The 21,241-nt window shown below is 47.6% G+C and overlaps 1 protein-coding gene across 13 annotated transcripts in view; it reads left to right on the plus strand.

Annotated features, from left to right (window-relative positions):
- The window catches only part of LOC146357376 (MAX gene-associated protein-like), a 92,250-nt gene that overhangs the window by 65,296 nt on the left and 5,713 nt on the right, over positions 1-21,241 (plus strand). For 12 of the 13 annotated variants that reach the window (XM_084846230.1, XM_084846241.1, XM_084846200.1 and 9 more), the window contains 7 exons: positions 589-713; positions 1,978-2,026; positions 2,869-3,051; positions 3,791-3,902; positions 4,193-4,438; positions 5,241-5,417; positions 5,835-5,987. In XM_084846230.1, coding sequence (XP_084702356.1) covers positions 589-713; positions 1,978-2,026; positions 2,869-3,051; positions 3,791-3,902; positions 4,193-4,438; positions 5,241-5,417; positions 5,835-5,987 — 1,045 coding nt within the window. Of the gene's footprint in view, positions 1-588; positions 714-1,977; positions 2,027-2,868; positions 3,052-3,790; positions 3,903-4,192; positions 4,439-5,240; positions 5,418-5,834; positions 5,988-7,226; positions 12,568-21,241 lie in introns of those variants that run through there. The other variant, XM_084846252.1, reaches the window with a different exon arrangement.

A 21,241-nucleotide genomic window follows, 5' to 3' on the forward strand; every position in this document is an offset into this window, starting at 1 on the left:
TGTATCATTGTTGCAGAACCCAGAGTCAGAGAGACCACGGAGTGAAGGAAAAAGAGATTCTTTATTTAACGCGTGGGCTTAAGGCTGGAATCATTTCCAAAGAGCCAGAAGCCCCGATTTACATTAGCACATTGTTTTTATAGACATTGTGACACATATGAAACGGCTCCTCCTCCCCCTCCCGTGTGGGGTTGCAGTCCTCAACATTTCTTCTCCTAGCACTATTGTTTATAATACAAGAACTGGGTTATAGGGTAGCCATGATAAGGAGAGAACAGAAGAGAACAGCAGAGAACAAGATATACAATTGTATGACCTTTGACAAGATAAGGAATTCCTGTGTCTCGTCAGCTTACAACAATATATTCAAGGGAGAAAGAGCTCAGCAAGAACATGAAGCATGAGACTGCATGAGGCTACTTAGTCTGACCCCCGATATGGCTGCTACATCATCACTTCTCAAAGATGTAGGTTTTTTTGCAGGTGGTGGTGGATTTCCCTACATTCGTGTTCTAGTTTGATTTCAAAATTAATTTTCTTACTTGGATTTTTCCATAGGACCTTCACTGTCTAATTACTCTGTTTCAGAATGAAAGTGAATCCAGTGAAGCTGAGGAAAATGTAGACATTGAGACTGTGGAGGAACTTTCAGAGAAAATTAATATTGCTCGCCTGAAGGCTACAGCTACCCATGCACTACTGTCCAAGCAATTGTAAGTATGATTTTTTAAAGTTCTATTTTTACCATCAATCTGGTAGTCTTAAATCAGTCAAAACAGTCAGACATAATGATCTTGGTCTGATAAATCAAGGTTTATTGGACCAGTCCCCTTTTTACATGTGACTTATAATGTAATATCTCCAAGTTTGTTAAATCACGATTCCCATCATACCCAAACTAAGAAACAGTGGCTTAATCTCTGACTACAATCCTGGCTTGCAAACTACAGTTTGATCTTTCTTCTTACTTAGTTTTGCATAGCAGGCTTCCCTTTCTGTCTAGACAGCAATCAAAGTTTAGCAGTATCACTAAATATTAGAAAAATAGAAAGCTTTTTTCTAGATCTAGCAACTTTTTTGACTCCAGCGGCTGCATGTGATGCTGGCTGGTGAGTCAGGGCCACACACGTGCATCTGCACATTTGCATGGGATGAAATTGCTGGGGAAGGGGGAGTCTTCCCCCCACACACAACAGTATTCCTGGCCTGCATCAGATGCACATCTGAGTCTCAGAAGAGGGCACACAGGGATGACATTGCAGGCTGACAGCTGCTTGTCGGGCTGTCAGAAGAGCGACTTGGCTGGAGAAGAGGGCATGCAGGGAGAGTCATCCCTATGTGTCGTCTTCTTGTTTATCTCCTGCTGATCAGAGATAAGACTTCTTGAACTGGGAAGAAGCTGGTGGGCCCAATGAGGAACCTCCATGGACCACAGTTTCCCCATGCCTGTTGCAACCCAGCACACACAGTCAATTTGCAAAACACACTTCCACCTGCAGGAAAAAAGGCCTGTACTTGGGGCTGCATACACAGCTGGATCAGAGCACAGTGTGTACCTGCTGAATGGATGGTTGATGCTGTCAGCCTGACAGTGCTGATAACTTGTTGGGGATAAAAGAACTTATGACATCACCTACTTCCTCTTGCCACCTCTAAACAGGTGGGATCTGTGCACTAACAATCTGTTTTGGAAAAAGACCCTCACTCATCAGAGTTCACACAATCCAGTGCTGTATGCTTTATCATGGACTGCAGCCTTATTTGGTACCACTGCCCTATATATAAAAAAAGGGTTGGGCAACCCGTGGCTCTCAGAAGCTGCCCGTGTGGCCTTCTGCAGGTACCCAAGGTGCCCCTCCACACACACACACACTTTCCCCTCCAACTCCAATGTGGCACAGTTGAGCTGAGGAAGAGTCTTTAAATAAGCCAGACTATAAATCCATGTAAATCAAAGAATCCATTTTTATCCTTCAGGAATCTTGTTCGTGACCATTCTAATAAGATGGTGGCCAAGACTTCTAAGGTAGGGAAACATTCATTCATCTGTTTTTTCTTTGTGATGGATATCAGTCCAAAGATGTACCAATGTATACAAGTTTTTCTGAGGGCAGAGCAAGACATGACACTATACTATGAAACCCCTATATCATATTTTCACCCTCTCCGTAATATTTAGTAAGAATTACATATGTTTGTTTCTCTGCCTGTAACAACTAGTAATGTGAAACCTGAGTGGTGAAAAGCAGGGAAATAAATCAGGAGGGCTCTATATGGGGATACGAGTTTTGGCAGCATCTAGTTCTGCCCTGAGATATAAGTGCCTAACTTACAGTTTGTGCCACAGGTAGCGGAGGACTGTGAGATAACTAGGATAGGAACAGGGGAGAATCTCTATGGTTGACTATTATAGCGACAGGTTTGCACCCCTACCTGCTTCTCCTTTGTTGTGCTGGTGATTGCTCCCTGGCTCAATAAATTAGAAGCAAAACCACACCAAGGCAAGGTGGGTTGCACATGCACTCCACTTCCATTATTGTATTCTTGGGGTTATGATACATTTGTCAAACAAAGATTGGTCACCATTGCTAAAGGTGTTGCTCATATGTGGTGTTCTCTGCATTTGATGGTAAGCCTCATCACCCCAATTCAGAATCATGGCTTTTGCCCTGGTTCATACATGGCTCCTTCATTTTCCATGTAGCATCTCCAAAGTCAGACAGCTCTTTAACCATTACCCCTTCAAAAATCTGCTCAGTTTTCTTGAAAAATTAAGCCATGGATAGACGCAGGTTTATAGTTATAATCATGCAGGTCATTGTTTTTATTTTAACCTGTTCACAAAAGTGTTTTTTTTTCTTTTCATAGCAATCTGAGTCCTCAAACAAGAAGCCAAAGAATGAGGAAGAAGCCTTTGCTAACTACCGGCAAACACATACCGCAAATGAACGTCGCCGTCGTAAGGAAATGAGGGGACTCTTTGAAAAACTGAAGGCAACTTTGGGATTACACACTCTCCCCAAAGTTTCCAAGTGCTTTATCCTCAAACAAGTTAGTACTGTATAGTGGTAGCATCACTTGGAAGGAGGCTGTAGGACAGAGTTGCATCTTGACGGGGAAAAAAAGATGGAAAATCTTGCAGTTGTTAGTAGTAAACTTATTACTAGGGCAGTCTTAAAGGATCTTAGTTCAATTAATTGTATCAGTTTTAGTCCAACAGTTGATTTTTAGCAGTTTAAATTACATTTGTTTTTTGAGCAAAAATGGTCATTCTGAACAGAGCACACTTTCTTTGTTTTGATTTGATGCATGTACATGACACAGCAGGAACCATCTTAGAGGCATTGTCTCCTCTCTTTGAGAGAAGGGGGAATGCCTGTATTAAGATGACAGCTACCCACAGACCACAGGTGGGCATTGTAATTACTTGTAATAAAAATACATATAACCTTTAAAATCTGCCCAATTAATTGGGGGTCCATTTTTATTGATCAAATAAAATTGATCAATTCTTCATTCATGGCACCCTTTGAAACAACAAACAAAAGCTGCAGTTTATCATTCCAACTGTTTTTGCCTAGGTCATGGCTCACATTTTGTTAATGGAGTGCAGCCTTTTGCTCTAAAACACTTAAGTCCTAACTTCTCAATGAAGCATAGTTTGTTTTTAACTCTTTGCAAGTTTTTTTTCTTCAGAATGCCTTACTAATAGGAAAGAAGAGAAGCCGTCATTTTACTTAAGGTATATTCTGCTGAAATCTAAAAAAAATGGTTCTTTGTCCTTTTTCAGGCTTTTGAAGAGATCCAGGGGCTAACAGATCAGGCAGATAAATTCACAGGCCAGAAGAACTTGTTAATGCGCAAGCAAGACACCCTGATTCGTAAAGTTTCTGCACTTTCAGGTGAGATGACATGATGGGACGGAGAGAGGAATACGGAGGATACTTGGATGATTCCACATGGTTGGAGTTTTGGCCTATGTAGAAATAAGGGCTAGATTTTAAAGTACTTGAATGATACTAAGATGTCAACGCTTACTCCACTGAAATTAGGCCGGGGGGGGGGGGGGCGCTAATTTCAATGCTGTAACCTTTATCCTGTGAAATACTGCATTTTGGCTAACTGGTAAGCTCCCAAGTTTTTGTAAGCATGCTGAATGTGAGGGGAACCTGACTACTATTTTCCTCTGTAGGCAAAACCCAGGAAGTAGTCTTGAAGAAGTTAGAATACATTTATGCCAAACAGAAAGCAGTAGAAGCACAAAAAAAGAAGCAGCATCAGCAAGCGGAACCTATGAAGGTTGTTGAAACTACAGAGACCGCTAGGCCTTCTGTGGAAAACAGTCCCTCTTCTGTCCTTAGAGAGATGAAACCTGTGATCTTATCCAACAAGCGTACAAAACCATTGATACTTTCCAGGAAAGGAAGCCGTGTTACAGGTAGGCAACTACAAGAAAGTAGTTGATATTCACACAAAGGAAAAGCTAAGCCCTAGGGCATTCTTGGAAACATTGCATCTTCATGTCTAGAATACTCCAATGTGTTATGCAAGATACAACTTCAGTATTAAAACAAAGATAGATGCATTATTAGTCAAAAGGCCTAAACATAGGACATTAAATTACTACAAAACAACGCTACAGTGTAGCCTGTATGATAGATAATTTTATTACTGCGATGTTGCCACAATGTTTTCCCCAGATTTCATTTGTTTTCATACCTCCTGCTTAAAATTTGCAGTGTGCTTTGGAATGTGCTGGTATGGGCTAATAATATTAGTTTGTGTTCTTGAATACCAAGAGATAGATCAGTGTAGTGAATTTATTTATTTAAAATGTTTTCAGATTGCCCCTCCACTCAATGGGTGCTCAAGGTGATATACTATAAAAATGCAAAGCTTAAAATACATAAAAATACAAAAACCTATAACATGCTTTAAAACCAAGGATGAGTTATAAAAACTGAGAGTGGCATTAACAATTAAAAACTCAGCAGAACAATATCGTCTTCACCAGCCATCTAAAGGACAAAAAGGAGGAGGGTAGCTTAACCTCCTTGGGGAGGACTTTCCACAACTGGAGTTCTGCTACAGAAAAGACCCTGTTACAAGTGCCCACCAACCTCCCTTCTCTAGGGGGTGGATCATGCAACAAGGCCTTGGATGGCACATGCTGAGATATGTAATGTTCCTTCTCATGTACATACCTATCTGAACACTCATTTGTTTTGGATTCCCTACAGAAGATGCACCTTCTCCCATGACATTAACAAATGCTAGCCTAGTAATGACTGCAAATGGCCAAGTCCTTGCATTCAAGAGTCCCCTGGTATCAGGACAAGTTGCTACCCTGCCTTCCACACTCCTGCAAGCTGAACTCAAATCAGAAATTGACAGCAGTAATGGGACAACACAGCCAGGTAAGATTAAATCACAACTGAAAAATCAAAACTGAATTTGAGACTGCGCTTGTTTCTGTATGAATCTTATAGAAGTGGTTAGTATTTTCTCATCTCTTCCAACTTCCAGTCAATATGTTTAAGGTATAAACATTTGATAAAAACAAATCATAAATGTGTTTCTAGATCTAGTCCTTGAAAGACAGACAATTGATTTTTGCTAAAGAAACCGCAAGGAAAGCACAAATGAATTGTAAAAGGAAGTATGTCACTGTACCTGTTAACTGTAACATATGGCACTAGATGAGATTAACATTTCATTTCATCTGGTGCCATATGTTAAATGTTTACTAGAGAACTCTTTTGCTTGATTTTCTTTTTCCTTTTCCTTGGTAGTATATCTAAAAGTTAATTCATTATTTATTTCCCCTTGTTAAGGTATTGCTTCAATGATGATTCAGTTGCCGAGCTCCACGATGCCAGTACAAGTGAAAGGCATCCTCCCTACCTCTACAGCTGCCATTACCTTGTCTGCTGTAGCCAGTAGCTCTCCCCCTCCAGTTGTACAAACTGCTCCAGAGCTCAGTTCAGGTAAGCTTTAGATTAGGTGCAATAGAGAGAATGCAAGAAATCTTTCCATGTTGCGTTGGGCTTGGTGGTTTTTCAGGATGTAATAAATACTTTCATCTTCTCAGTGCGAAGGTTTGTTGCTAAGTCCAATGTATAATGTGACTTTTTCCAGCAGTTGCGTATATGATTTGTTTCAGAAGTCCAAAGCCTGGGACCTCTGCAGCTAAAGTAATTCATACCATAGTGTATTGGCACAGTCCAAGTATAGGATAATTAGTATTAATACTGGTAATCTCTTTTTCATCCTTGAGGAAGAGTTCAGAAGGGGAGAACTTTTGGTACTTAGTTTTGGTTTCCACAATTCAAAGGATTTTGAAAAGATTCAAAGAAGAGCTTACAAAGAGCCAATTCACACTGGCTGTGGCAATTGAGTACAGTAAGGCATGCAGTTCATGCCCCAGTCTTCAGAGGTTCCTCACTATCTGTGATCATATGCAGGTTTTGCAGTATGCTTTAGCCTATATATGATCACATGCAAATTAATTTATTATCTTTTTATTTAAAACATTTGTATCCCACCCTATATCATTAGGATCTCAGGGCAGTGTACGGATAAAAACAATTCAAACAGTGTAAAACAAATAATTTAAATCACTAAAAACATATTAAATCATTAAGCTAGCTAATACCAACTTAAAATGTAAAGTAGTAAAACAGTTAAAAGAGTGTACAAACTGAGGGAATCCAATTAGCCTTCAAAGGCTTTGGTAAAAAGCCATGTTTTAACTTGGTGCCGAAATGAAACCAGTGTCTGCGCCAATCAGGCCTCCAAGGGGAGGGCATTCCACAACTGGGGTGCAACAGCAGAAGAAGCTCTCTCCTATGTCCCACCATAGTGTATGTCTCACACTGGTGGGACGCAGAGGAGGGCTCCCCCAACAGATCTCAATCCTCGGGCAGGCATATAGAGGAGGAGGCACTCCCTCAAATATCAAGGTCCCAAGCTGCTTAAGGCTTTAAATGTCATCACTAGCACCTTGAATTCTGACTGGAAACGTATTGGCAGCCAGTGCAATTCCTTTAAGACCAGTGTTACATGATCTTTACATGATGTTTCAATCAACAGTTTAGCTGCTGCATTTTGCACTAGCTGCAACTTCCAAGTCATCTTCGGGGCAGCCCCATGTAAAGTGCATTGCAGTAGTCTAATTGGGAAGTTACCAGTGCGTGCACTACTGTGACTAAGTTATCCCTGTCTAGGAAAGGCTGTAGCTGGCAGATCAGCCGAAGCTGACCCCAGGTATTCCACACCACAGAGTCCACCTGGAGTTCCAGTGACAGGGTGGATCTAAGAGTACTTCCAACTACACACCTGCTCCTTCAGGGGGACAGGTCGCTTACCCTATTCCAGGACTTGGGAACCACCAATCCACAGAGCTTCTGTCTTGTCAGCTTCAGTTTATTGGTCCTCATTACAGCCTCCAGGCACTGTTCCAGCACCTTCACCACCCCAGCTGACTCCGATGACAAGGAGAAGTAGAGCTGAGCATCATCAGCATACTGGCAACACCCCACCTCAAAACCCCTAATGGTCTCACGCAACAGCTTCATATAGATGTTGAACAGCATGGTGGATAGAATAGAACCCTATGGCACCCCACAGCTTAATAGCCATGGGATAGGGCAGGAATCCCCCAATACCGCTCTCTGGAATCAGCCCTGCAAGTAGGAGTGGAACACAGTGTCCCCAACTCCCGTCCTGCAGATCCGATCCAGTAAGATACTGTGATCAATGGTATCAAAAGCTCCTGAGAGATCCAGGAAGATCAACAGGGTAGGACTCCCCCTGGCTTTCACCTGAAGTAGGTCATCAGTCACAGCAACCAAGGCCGTTTCAGTGCTGTACCCTGGCCTGAAACCAGACTGAAATGTCTGAAGCTACCCAGCCACCACACGCTCAAACACCTTGCCCCCAAAGGGGATATTAGCAGTGGGGTGATAGTTCTCACACGCCTCTGGGTTCAGGGAGGACCTCTTCAGTAGAGGGCACACAGCCTCTTCAAGGCAGCAGGAACCACCCCGACAGAGCAAAGTATTTACCATTCCTTGGACCCACCGAACCAATCCACCCCTGCTAGATTGTATTAGCCAAGATGGGCAAGGGTCAAGCTACCATGTGGAGGGACGGACTGATTCAAGCATCTTGTCCACATCATCAGGCTGCAACATGATTCCAGGAAACACAACCAGATGGAGCACTGGACACCTCCCCAGAATCTGCGATAACTGTGGCATCAAGTTCTGACAGAATATGAGTGACTTTTTCCTCGAAGTGCCTAGCAAATTTATTACAGCAGATGACGAGGGTTCCAGAACTAACCAACCAGAACTAACCAGATTCCCAATTTCTCTGAGCCCGAGCCAGATCCCAACAGGCTCTTCACCACTCGGAATAATTCTGCTGAGTGACATTTCAAGGATGAGATAATAGATAATGTGATGTGGCTGCAAAAAAGACAAATGCTATTTTGGGCTGCATTAATAGAAGCATCGCTTCCAAATCCCGGGAAGTACTAGTTCCCCTCTACTCGGCACTGGTTAGGCCCCATGTAGAGTACTGTGTCCAGTTCTGGGCACCACATTTGAAGAAGGATGCAGACAAACTGGAGAGGGTTCAGAGGACAGCAACAGAGGTGATCAGGGGACTGGAAACAAAGCCCCATGAGGAGAGACTGAAAGAACTGGGCATGTTTAGCCTTGGGAAGAGAAGACTGAGGGGAGATATGATAGCGCTCATCAAGTACTTGAAAGGTTGTCACAGAGAGGAAGGCCAGGATCTCTTCTCCATCATCCCAGAGTGCAGAACACGGAATAATGGGCTCAAATTACAGGAAGCTAGATCCCAGCTGAACATCAGGAAAAACTTCCTGACTGTTAGAGCAAGACGACAATGGAACCAATTACCTAGGGAGGTAGTGGGCTCTCCCAGACTGGAGGCATTCAAGATGAGGCTGGACAGCCATCTGTCAGGGATGCTCTGATTTAGATTCCTGCATCGAGCAGGAGGTTGGACTCGATGGCCGTGTAGGCCCCTTCCAACCTAGATGTGTAATAATTTTTTTTTTGCCATCCTCACTGCTTCATAATAGGCACAACAAAGAGTCTTTGCTGATCTTTGATTGTACTCGCTCGGAAACCTGCCCCACCTGCCCTCTAGCCGCCATCCAGCCTGCTTCATTGCTCATAGATCTTCTGTAAACCAAGGTGAATTACAGGCTCCACAGCACCAGAGTGGGCGCTTGGGAGCGATTGTATCAATGGCCTTTCCCATCTCACCATTCCATAGTGAGACCAAGGCCTCGACTAAATCACCAGCCCTGGGAGCAGACCATCTTAATCCGTCCCCCACCCCTGCAGGGAGGATCTGCTACCGCCAAACCAAGCTTCACAAGGAGATGATCTGACCATGACAACGGGGTTATTGAATACACACACACACAACCAGATCATCCTTCATCTGCCCAACAGCAAAAACCAGGTCCAGGATATGTCCTGCCACATGTGTCATGCCAGTGATGTACTGAGACAGCTGCATGGTTGCCATGAAGTCCCAAGCAGGCCCCGTGAGGATAGCCTCAGCGTGGATGTTGAAGTTCCCCAGAACCACAGTCCTAGGGCTCTCCAGCACGACCTCCAAGACCACCTTAGGCAGGGAGATTGCTGGGCAGCGGAGTGGGTGGTACACTAGCAGCATACCTGTTCTGTCTCGTTGGCCCAACACAAGGTACAGGCCCTCAAAACTGGTACTAGGGTGGATGGGTTTCCTTATGAGGGAGATGGAATCCTTACGGATGATGGCAACTCCTCCCCCCAATCCTCCAATCTAGATTGGTGTTGCACTGAGTACCCAGGTGGGCAGAGCTGAGACAGATCCACCCCGCCCAACTCATCCACCCAGTTCTCAGTAATACACACCAGGTCAGCACCTTTGTCCACAATCAGGTCATGGATAGTAATTATTTTGTTATGGACTGACCTGGCATTCAAAAGCAGCACCAATAGATCAGAGTGTGGGCTGATAGGGCAACCTAGATTTTGAGGTATGGGGGAAGGACCAAAAGATGGGACAGGTTTCAAATACCTGTCCTGCCTTTCCCCTTACCTGATATGTCCAACCCCCAACACCATACCTCCCTCTGCTCGAGATTACTCCAATAGGGGCACCCTGTTCCCCCCCCCCCTCCCCTGGGATTCACATGAGTACATGTACAACTTTAAAATACTATGAAAGTAATAACAAAAGGCCAATACAGCCAGGCAAACAAACCAAGCCAGTAAAAGGCTGTAGCAACAACCTAAAATTAAAATAAGCCTACTCTACCTCCCTCCTCCAGCGCTCCACATTTCTACACTCCCATAAGGCTGTCATCTAGGCTATGGCAAATGTGATCTACAACCCTTTAAAGTATGGTTGAGGTCACAGAAACTGTACTGCATGTACAATATTAGTGTGTGGGGCACATGACAATATTAAGGTCTTCTTGTGGTGTAGTGGTTAGAGTGTTGGACTGAGACTCAGGCGATCTGGGTTCTAGTCCTCGCTTGGCCATAAAGCTCACTGGGTGACTTTGGGCCAGTCACTTATTCACATATAGCGACAACCCATCAGTTTAAAAACTGATGGGTTGTCATGCATGAGTGGGTGTGCTGCCTGCAATGTGTCCTGCCACTTCAAGTTTTACTCCACAACCTACAATCAGCTCTTTTATAAGTTGTGGAGTATGATGTGTGAACCGGACCACAGGGTTGTTGTTGGGTTAACTACTGGGTTATTTAGCCCCTAAACAACCCAGTGGTCCAAGTTTGCACATCATACTCCACAACCTACGAAGGATCTGATCTTGGATTGTGCAGTAAAAGTGGAATCCCTGCTCATGCATGACAACCCATTGGTTTTTAAACTAATGGGTTTTTGTTACATGCAAACTAGGTCACTGACTCTCAGCCTAACCTACCTCACAGGTTTGTTGTGAGGATAAAATGCCCTCTGCCTTGGGGTCTGTGGAGGAAGAGTCAGAATATAAATGTAAGTACATGCCCTGGTCTCCTCTCGTTTAGACTACTGTAATGCGCTCTACGTGGGGTTACCCTTGAAGACGGTTCGGAAACTGCAGCTGGTACAGAACGCGGCAGCTCGCCTGATTAAAGGCAGACGCCGGCGAGATCACATCCAGTGCTGAAGGAGTTGCACTGGTTACCAGTTGTTTTCCGGGCCAAATTCAAGGTGTTGGTTTTGACCTTTAAAACCCTATATGGTTCCGGCCCAGCCTATCTTAAGGAGCGCCTCCAGCAGCACCAGACAGGCCGCTTAACAAGATTGGATGGCCTTCTCTCTGTCCCATCAGCCAGGACAGCTAGACTGGTGGGGACGAGGGAGAGGGCCTTTTCTGTGGTGGCCCCCACTCAGTGGAACTCCCTCCCTAGGGAACTCCGTCATGCCCCCTCTTTAATGAGCTTCCGTCGTGCATTAAAAACGTGGTTGTTCAGGCAGGCATTTGGGGTGGGTTAGGGTATTTTAGAAAATGTTTTTATTGTAGAATTTTATTGTTTTAAACTGTTTTTATTGTATGTTGTACATCGCCCAGAGTGGCTGGGTGACCAGCCAGATGGGCGATTAATAAATTTAATAATAAATAAAATAAAATAAAATAAATAAGTGAATAAATGTAATCAGCAATTATGCAACACTGCTAAGAATGTGGTATGTATGCTGGACCGTGCATGGGCAGTTGCTGTCATCAGTGTGAATTCGCCTAAGAATAATAAAGAATGCAGAAACCTAAAATATATAAGTTATCCTAAAACCAGCCTCTGTACCAGGGTTTTGAAATGTAACACCAATCTTTAAAAGGGATCCAGGGAGGATCTAGGAAATGAATGACCAATTAGCTTAACATCTGTTCAGGGTAACTTGATGGAAAGGATTATTAAAGTTAAAATTACCAAGCATACAGAATGGGTAGGCTACGTAGTATCCATGGGCACCTTTCTTGGCACCTGCCGAAGTGTCCTCCCCTCCCACTTTTTTTTAATAACTTTTGTTTACTGGTAGCTGGGTTCACTTCAAAGCAAAGTGAGGGCCTCCAGCAGCTGCCGTCTTCATTTCCCATGAATGCCTCTGGGCACACATCTGGCTTAGAGACATTCTTAGGAAATGAAGATGGTGGGTGGTTGCAGGCTAGTGCTTTCCTCTGCAGCCCACCAAAGAAGGAACGGGGGAGAAGAAGGAACTCCTGTCACTGCTGACTGTCAAGCTGGGGGAGGGTGGCAGGAAAGAGTAGGGGGGTGCTATAAAGAGCAAGGGTGACTGGGAAGGGCAGTAGTAAGCCAGCTTGTGTGGGCGGAGGTCAGGGAAGCCAGTGGGGAGTGGAGGAGGGAGAGCAGCAGGAAGCCAGCAGAGGCTGCAGGAGCCAACTAGGAGCAACTTGGGGCATTAGGCAGGGTTATGTGCTCATATGCCTGAATGGATAGGGGTTGCATGTGTGAGAGAAAGGGTGTAGAGGGGATTTTGGAGGGATCCTGAAAAAAAGAGTGAAAATGGTTTCTGGAGGAGGAGGAAGGAAGGAAGGAGGGAGGGCGGGAGGGAGGGATGTGGGTGTATGCATGTTTGCATGATCAATACATAAGGGTGTGGGGGGGAGGATGGATGGGGTCGTGGGGTATGTGAGTGTGTGTGTGTGTGAGAGAGAGAGAGAGAGAGCGCGCACAAATGTGAGGGTGGTGATCAAGAGTGAGAAAGAAAAAGAGATGGGGAAATGAGTTGGCTGGCAGAGGGGAAGAGCAAGAACAAAAGTTTGCCTTCTGTGAAATAGGTTTCTGTTGGTGTTGAAAACTATGGGTTCAAAGCAGTTTAGTGTTTTGGGGCTCAGAGCCCACCTCTGCCTTGGACCCCACCTTTGATTAGCAACACCTCCTGTGGCAGCCATTTTGTGGTGGTGCCCAGTACAGTTTCTCAAATTGCCAGATGTGCCCACAGTCCCCAAAATATTTCCTAGCCCTGATATACAAGAACAAGTCTTGCTGAGGAAGAATCAGTATGGCTTCTGAAAGGGAAGCCCTGTGTCACCAATCTTTGGAGGTCTTTGAGAGTGTTAATTAGTATGTGGCTGGGGGTAATCTGGTAGACATTCCATAAAGCCTTTGACAAAGTCATTTACCAAAGCTCACTGAGTAAATGTTGGAGTTGTGGGGGTTAGATTCTCTTAGGGATGAGTAACCGGTTAAAGAGCAGGAAGTAGGAATAAATGGCCAGTTTTCACAGTGGAAGTCAGAACTGGGTTCCCCCAAGAGCTGTGTTGATGCTTTTTAACTTCATAAATGATCTAGAATTAGGGGTGAGCAGTGAAGTGACATGACCAAGTTTTATGGATGACACCACATTATTCAGTTTGGTGAAAACCCAAAGGGACTGCGAACAATTTTTAAAGATTCTCTTCAAACGGAGTGAATAGGCAACAAAATGGCAGATTAGGTTCATTGTCAGTGTAAAGTGATACATTTTGGGGTAAAAACTCCTACTTCACACTGGGGTCTGAACTGGTAATAACTAACCAGGAAAGAGATGGTTAGCTCAGTGAAACGTTGACCCTGTACGCAGATGAATTCCATGCAAAGAATGATTAGGATAGTGATTGAAGATAAAACTGTGGCCACGCTTGGATATTCTGTGTACAGTCCTGGTCAGCCCACTGGTAAAGGTGCAAAAAAGAGCAATCAAAATCTTAAGGGCCTGGAGCGCCTTCCCTATGAGAAAAAAATAAAGCGGGAGTGGGGGGGTTAGTTTAAGAAAAATAGCAACTGGAAGTTGGGACATGATAAGAGGTTTTATAGAATTATGCATATCAGAACTTGGGGCATTGATTAGCAGTACATTTGAGAAATTCAAAATAAAATACGTCACACTGGATAACTAATTTTTGAAAATTGCTATCAGAGTATGTGATGGCGAACTTCACTGACTTTAAAAGGGGATTAGGCAAATTAATGGTGACTAGTAGTCGTAATGGCTATATCCAGCTTTCAGGTTCAGAGGCCCTGTGCCATTGAATACCAGTTGCTGGGGGAAGCAACAAGAGGGTTTTTGTCTTCCTTGTAGGCTTCCCAGGTAGGGATGTTGGAGAAATCTGCCACGGACTCCAGTGAGGCCAGATTCTTTAGAATCCGGCCCACTGGAGTCCATGGCGGAATGGACTCCCCCCCCCGCCACCCCTGAAATCCCCCCTGGGACAGACCTACCTAGTGGTGGCTCCAGGTCATCTTCCGGCCACTGCAGCCGCAAATGGTGGCCGTCGTAGTGGCTGCCATTTGCATGCCTGCCTTTTGCCGTGATAGGTGTCAGGAGCACCCTAGCTGCCTCTTGCAGTCCCCTCCAATAGCCAACTCAGGACACAGACGACGAGGAATTCTTTCCAAGGAAAGAATTTTCCAAGGAAAGAGATCAGTATCTCTTTCAGATACTAATCACTAGGGACTAAGCAAGGAACAGCACTGGGGAAAGATAGCAGAGTAGCCTAAGCTCCAGGTAAGGCAGTTGGTCCCCGTTTGAAGGAGAACCATGCGAAGACTCTGAACTTATGTGCTAGGGAGAGATCCTCCCTCTTTCCCTTGGGTCCTCGGGATGCGACCGTTGTTTGAGCACCAAACGAGTGGAGCGCCTCCTTTCGGCGCCCTCCATCTGTCGTTGCTCCCTACGTCTGCGCTGAGCGTCCAGCAAGCCCCCCTCCAGCGCTGTCTCGTTGCCAGTGGCAGGGTCACTATCTATCCCAGGAATGCTGGCAGGAGGAATCTCTGCCAGCTGCTGTGCTTGTGAGAGATGGCGAGCTCTTCTCCCATGGATTGCTGTTTTTCCTCAGAATCAGAACTACTCTGGGGCTCTATGGGCTCAGTTTCCACCCTGACATCATCCCCGCTCTCATGAGGCCCCCCCTCATGCTCCTCCCCTGGGGCCCCGGGTTTGTGGGGGTACAGCTGGTGGAAACACCTCAGCAGCAACGGAGCATGCACGTTTTCCACAGGTTCCCAGGATCGCTCATCTGGCCCATACCCCTTCCAGTCCACCAGATATTGCAGGCGGCCACGAGAAAGGTGGGAGTCCAGAATCTCCGCGACCTCAAACTCTTCCTTCCCCTCCACCAGCACTGGCGGCTGGGGGGAGCCGGCTGAATGATGAGGGTCGCCAGAAACTGGGGGGACAGCAAGGGCCGATGAAAAACAGGATGGAACTTCATGGAGGGGGGGAGAGCCAGGCGAAAAGCAACAGGGTTAATCTGGGCCGTAATCTGGAAAGGCCCCGTGCGGCGAGGCGCAAGCTTCTTTGCGGGCGAGTGAGAGGGGAGGTATTGGGTGGACAAGCAAACCCAGTCCCCCAGTTGCAGAGGCGGACCTGGCTGGTGCCGCCGGTCTGCAGAGGCCTTGTAGGCTGCCTTAGCTTGCTCGAGGGAGTCCCGTAAGAGGTGGTGTACCGTTCGCAACTCCTCTAAAAAGTCATGGGCTGCCGGCACCGAAGAGGGAGCTAGGGTGGACGGGAAAGCCTTGGGGTGGTAACCAAAATTGGCAAAAAATTGAATTTGGCGGGTGGAAGCATGGCAGGCATTGTTATAAGCACATTCCGCGAGAGGCAGCAAGGAAAACCAGTCATCTTACTGGTAATTGACATAACAGCGCAAATATTGCTCCAGAGTCTCATTGGTGCGCTCGGTCTGACCGTCTGTCTGTGGATGGTGGGCGGAGGAAAGACAGAGCATCACATGGAGAAGCCCAAGTATCTCCCTCCAGAAATGGGTAGTGAATTGGACCCCCCTATCCGAAATGAGACCCTCGGACCATCCGTGGAGCCGGAAAACATGCACCAAAAAATGCTCCGCCGTCTCCCTGGGTGTGGGCAGCCCAGAGCAGGGGATGAAATGGGCCGTCTTAAAAAACAAATCCACCACCACTAGAATAGTGGTCTTACCGTGTGAGTGAGGCAAGTCAGTGATGAAGTCAAGGGAGAGCAGTTTCCAAGGTCCTTAGGGGGTAGGCAGGGGGTGAAGCAAGCCTGTGGGCTTGCCTGAGGGGGCCTTCGCCCACTGGCAGGTTGGGCAGGAGGCGACATAGGTCTTGACTTCCCGACACACATGAGGCCACCAAAAATCCCACGTCACTCCGTGCAGGATCTTGGCGAAGCCAAAATGCCCAGCGGTGGGGGAGTCGTGGCACTGATGGAGGACCTTCTCACGGAGGGGTCTAGAAGGCACATAGACCTTGCAAAGAGAAGGGGGTAGAGTGGGGAGGGCCAAAGGCTAGCCCCAATTCCTCCACTTTAGTGCGGACAAAAGCATCCTGAGCCTGTTCAGAGTGAAGGAGCTTGTAGTGCAGCTGCCGCCAGGCTCTGGGAGGGGAGAATCAGAGGGGAGGGGATTTCTCTCACCCCCTGGCTGGATGTCAGGCTTACAAGAAAGAGCATCTGCTTGTAGGTAGTCGGAGGCCTTCACATGGCAAATTTTAAGGTGGAACCAGGGGGAAAAAAGCAACCACCTAATCTGCTGCTGGTTTAAGGCACGGGCTGTCTGAAGATGTTCCAGGTTGCGATCGTCGGTTCTAACTTGGACTGGGTGCTGTGCGCCCTCCAGAAGATGACGCCAGGACTCCAAAGTGGACTTGATGGCCAACAGTTTCTTCTCCCAGATGGTATAATTCCTCTCAGACATGTTCAGCTTCCTGGAGTGGTAGGCGCAGGGTTGCAACCCGCCGCCCGCCCGATCTGGCTGAAAAAGCACTGCCCCCACTGCAAAGTCAGAGGCATCAGTTTGCACTGCAAAAGGCTTCCTTGGGTCGGGTTGTAACAGGATCAGCCCAGAACTAAAAAGCTTCTTAAGTTCCTCAAAAGCCTGTTGAGCAGATGCCGTCCAATGAAAAGGAGATTTCCTGCCCTTAAGGAGGTCCTTGAGAGGAGATGTCAGCCGAGCAAAGCTGGGTAGGAACTTTCTGTAAAAATTAGCAAACCCCAGAAAACGTTGCAAGTCCTTCTTGGTGGATGGAGCCTGCCAGGAGAGGACAGCCTGGACCTTTGCAGGATCCATCCTGTTACCGTCAGCTGAGATAATGTAGCCGAGATAGTCCAAAGAGGCTAGGTCAAATGCACATTTCTCCAGCTTGGCATAAAGATGGTGCTCGCGGAGGCACTGGAGGACGGTGGAGACATGGTGCTGATGGGCGTGGGGGTCCTCAGAAAATATAAGTAAATCATCGAGATACACAATGAGGAAAGTGTCCAAATAGTCCCAGAAGATGGCATTCATAAAACGCGAAAATGTGGGTGGGGGGGCACAGGCGAGCCCAAACAGCATCACTAGGTATTCATACGCTCCATACCGGGTGCCGAAACAGGTCTTCCACTCATCCCCCTCCCGGATGCGAATCAGATTGTAGGCGCCATGCAGGTCCAACTTTGTGAAAATCTTGGCTTGCCCCAGGTGCTCCAGCATCTCCGGTATGAGGGAGTACTTGTTAGGGATCGAGACCGAATACAATGCTTGAAAGTCATGCACTTGAAAGTCATGCACCGGGCGGAGTTCTCCCGATTTTTTGTGCACAAAGATGGTAGGGGTACAGGCGGGGGAAGAGGAGGGGCGAATGAAGCCACGTCTGAGGTTTGTGTCCAAAACCCCCCGCAGAGCTCAAAGTTCCAGCTCCATTATCGAATACAGCCAGCCAGCGGGGATGGTCGCCCCAGGAATGAGGTTAATGGCACAGTCAAAAGGGCGGTGAGGGGGGAGCTGGTCAGCCTCATTGTCAAAAACATCCCGAAAAGCGGCATTCTTCTCTGGGAGGATCACAGTAGCTGAAGAACTGCCAGAAGCAGGTGAGGAGGGGGAGAAAAGGGTTAAGGCCTGGACTGGGACTGACGCCTTGGTCAGGAGGTAATGCTCCCGGCAGTAGGGAGACGCAAACTCCACTTGCTGAAGCCCCCAAGAAATCTGAGGATTATGCTTAGAGAGCCAGGAAACACCCAGCACAATTGGGTATCGGGGAACCTTGGCCAAGTGAAACTGAAACTGCTCAACATGGGACTCCAGGTCACCGTGCCTGAAGAAAGAGGACATCCATAGATGGTCTCCACTGCCAAGGGGGCAGGAAGAGGCAGGGTAGGAATCTTGTGGAAGTGAGCGAACATTTCATCCATGAAACTGGTCGTAGCCCCAGAGTCCACTAAAGCTAGGGCCTCCATCCCACCCCACTGGGAGGAGCGTAGGTGAACTGACAATAGCAGATGGGAGGGGGGGGGGTTGCAGAAGGCACCCACCTGGTGGGGAACTGACCCTCACACTGGAGACCCCCAACAGGCTTGGGGGGCAGCCTAGTCAGGCCTGAGGAGGAGGAGGCAGTGGGGCTGCGGCTCTGGCGCGGCAGGTTTTGGCGAAATGTCTCAGCTTTCCCCACCGAAAGCATTGGTGCTCCACGCGCCGCCGCTCTAGTTCCTCCGGCAGCAGCGGGGCTCAGGTAGCTCCCAGCTGCATCGGGGTCTCCTCCACCCCCACCGCAGGGGTGGGGCAGGGGCCAGGAAACGTGGGGGAATGGGAGGAGGGAAATCTCGGCCCCCGGCGCCCCTCCAGCCAACTATCTATCTGGAGGCAGGTCTCAATGAGGTCCTCCAAAGTAGGTGGGCTAGGCGTGCGTGCCAATTCATCCCAGATCTCATCATTGAAACCATCCAAAAACAGCCACCAGCGCAGCATCATTCCACTGTAAATCCTGCATCAGCAAGTGAAAAGTTGTCGCATAGCTGGAAACTGAGTCCTTGCCCTGCCTGAGGTGGCGAATCTCCCGAGAAGCCGTCTGCATGCGCAGGGGGTCACCGAAAAATCTGGCCATCGCTGTCATGAAACCTTGATCGTCCCTGAGCAGGGGGTCATTAGCGAGAAGTCCCGAAGCCCATTTAGCTGCCACGCCTGAAAGTAGGTTAATAATGAAGCCCACACAAACCTCTTCTGTCAGGAAATCCTCAGGTCGTAGGCACATGTACAGCTCCGATTGGGCACGGAAAATCTGAAAAAGTCCTTTCTCACCAGAAAACTTCTCTGGCAGAGCCACTGGGCACTTGTGGTGAGGGGAATCGGAGGTGGTGGGGGTTGAATCGCAGCTTGCAAACGCTGTACGGCAGTCGTCAGTTGAGCCACTTGATCACAAAGGGCCTGGTTCTCTTGTGCAAGAGCTCGCACTGCCAGGTCAATAGCAGCCTCCAAAGGCAGTAGGAGCAGAGAGGAAAAAAAAAAGAGGAATGGGGACGAAGCTGTCAGGAGCGCCCTAGCTGCCTCTTGCAGTCTCCTCCAATAGCCAACTCGGGACTCAGACGACGAGGATTCTTTCCAAGGCTTTATTCCATTATGACTCTTTCAGAATACTAGTTGCTAGCGCCAAAGCAAGGAATAGCACTGGGGAAAGTTAGCTGGATAGCCTAAGCTCCAGGTAAGGCAGTTGGTCCCCGTTTGAAGGAGAATCACGGGAAGACCCTGAACTTACGTGCTAGGGAGAGATCCTCCCTCTTTCCCTTGGGTCCTCGGGACGCGACCGTTGTTTGCACGCCAAACGGGCGCTACACCTCCTTTCGGTGCCCTCCTCCTGTCACTCCCTGCGTCTGCACCGAGTGCCCAGCAAGCCCCCCTCCAGCGCTTTGTCGCTGCCAGGGTCACTACCTATCCCAGGAATGCTGGCAGGAAGAATCTCTGCCAGCTGCTGTGCTTGTGAAAGATGAGCAAGCTCCTCTCCCACAGGTTGCTGTTCCTCCTCAGAATCAGAACTGCTCTGGGGCTCTATGGGCTCAGTTTCCACCCTGGCATCAGGCTACTTAAGTATTTAAATACTTATGTAGCCTATCACGGCAAAAGGGAGGCACGCAAATGGTGGCCGCAGCAGCCTGCAGAGCAGGCTGGGGAGGATTCCGGAGGGGGACGGGACGGATCGCCTCTCCCCCCCCCCCAGCAGACCCCGGCAGCGGACTGGTAGGTGGGATTCGTACATCCCTATTCCCAGGTGAATTTGGATACTGTTTGAGAGAAAGAATGCTGAACTTGCTTAGCCTTCAGTCTGAACTTGCGTTCTTAAATCTGTGAACGTGCAGATGTTCTAGCTTAGAAGAGCCATTACTTTGGTAATTTTCATATATTTAAAATGATGCTAGACAGAGGTGAGGTTAACAATTAGTTATCTCCCTTGTTTATAGAGAAGCAGTGGGCTAAAGCTACAGTAGGCCATGGCTCTGTGTCAGAGCATCAGGTTTGCATGAAGAAAATCTCAGGTTCCGTCCCTGTCATCTTCAGTTACAGTGATCATCAGGTCTGGGAAGACACCTGTGTGAAACTTTAGGGAATTCCTGCTAGAGAGTAGATAGTACCAGCCTTGATAGTCTGACTTCATATAAAGTCATAGAATGGTCTGACTTCCTATAAAGGAGCCTCATATGTTCATAAATTAAACGTTAATGGGAATTTTCCTAATTACAGCAGCTGTTCACCAGTTGATCAAGATAACTAGAAAAGCAGCCAGATATCCTCCCTTCAGGGAAAAGTTAGTACTTCCTTAAGGTCCTTTAGCTATAGAATATGTTATGTCAAGGCAGGAAGTTGGCCTAGATGACCCATTAGGCACTTCAGCTATGGTTTTCAGTGCAAGAGGGAAAGTAGCCTATTCAGTAAATAAAAGTGTTTATTAATGTGTGACTTTAGGAAAAACTTGGGATTAATCATGTGCACAACTAATGTGAGAACAGGGCCGGCACAAGACTTCCTGCTGCCTGATGTAAGAGTTCGTACCACTGCCCTCTCTTCCTCCCCACCCCAGCTGGGACGATAGCAGCAGCCCACGCATACCCGCTCATCCCTACCCGCCGCCCCCATGATGGTGATAGTGGCCATGGCAGCAGCTGCCACCCCCCTTCCCCCTGCCCTCTCTTCTAGCTGGCTGAGACAACTGTGGCAGTGCTCATCTGCCCCTTCCTCCTCCTCCTCCGCCCCCCCCCCCCCCGGACGATGGTAGCGGCAGCGACCACCACTGCCCCCCCACCATGCTGCCATGCCACAGTCCTGTCCTCCACTTATTGTGAGGGGTCCTTTCTCAGAGCAAGGCATTGGTGAGGAGGTGGCCCTGGAGACTGCCTGTGGCATGGCAGCACAGGTGATCTCCACGGCCTCCTCTCCTCCGATGTCTCACTCCAAGGAGGGACTCCTCATGGTGAGGCA

The sequence above is a fragment of the Heloderma suspectum genome, chromosome 1 (assembly GCF_057233095.1).
Source record: "Heloderma suspectum isolate Gila_16-S chromosome 1, 16-S_ref, whole genome shotgun sequence".
Taxonomy (NCBI): domain Eukaryota; kingdom Metazoa; phylum Chordata; class Lepidosauria; order Squamata; family Helodermatidae; genus Heloderma; species Heloderma suspectum.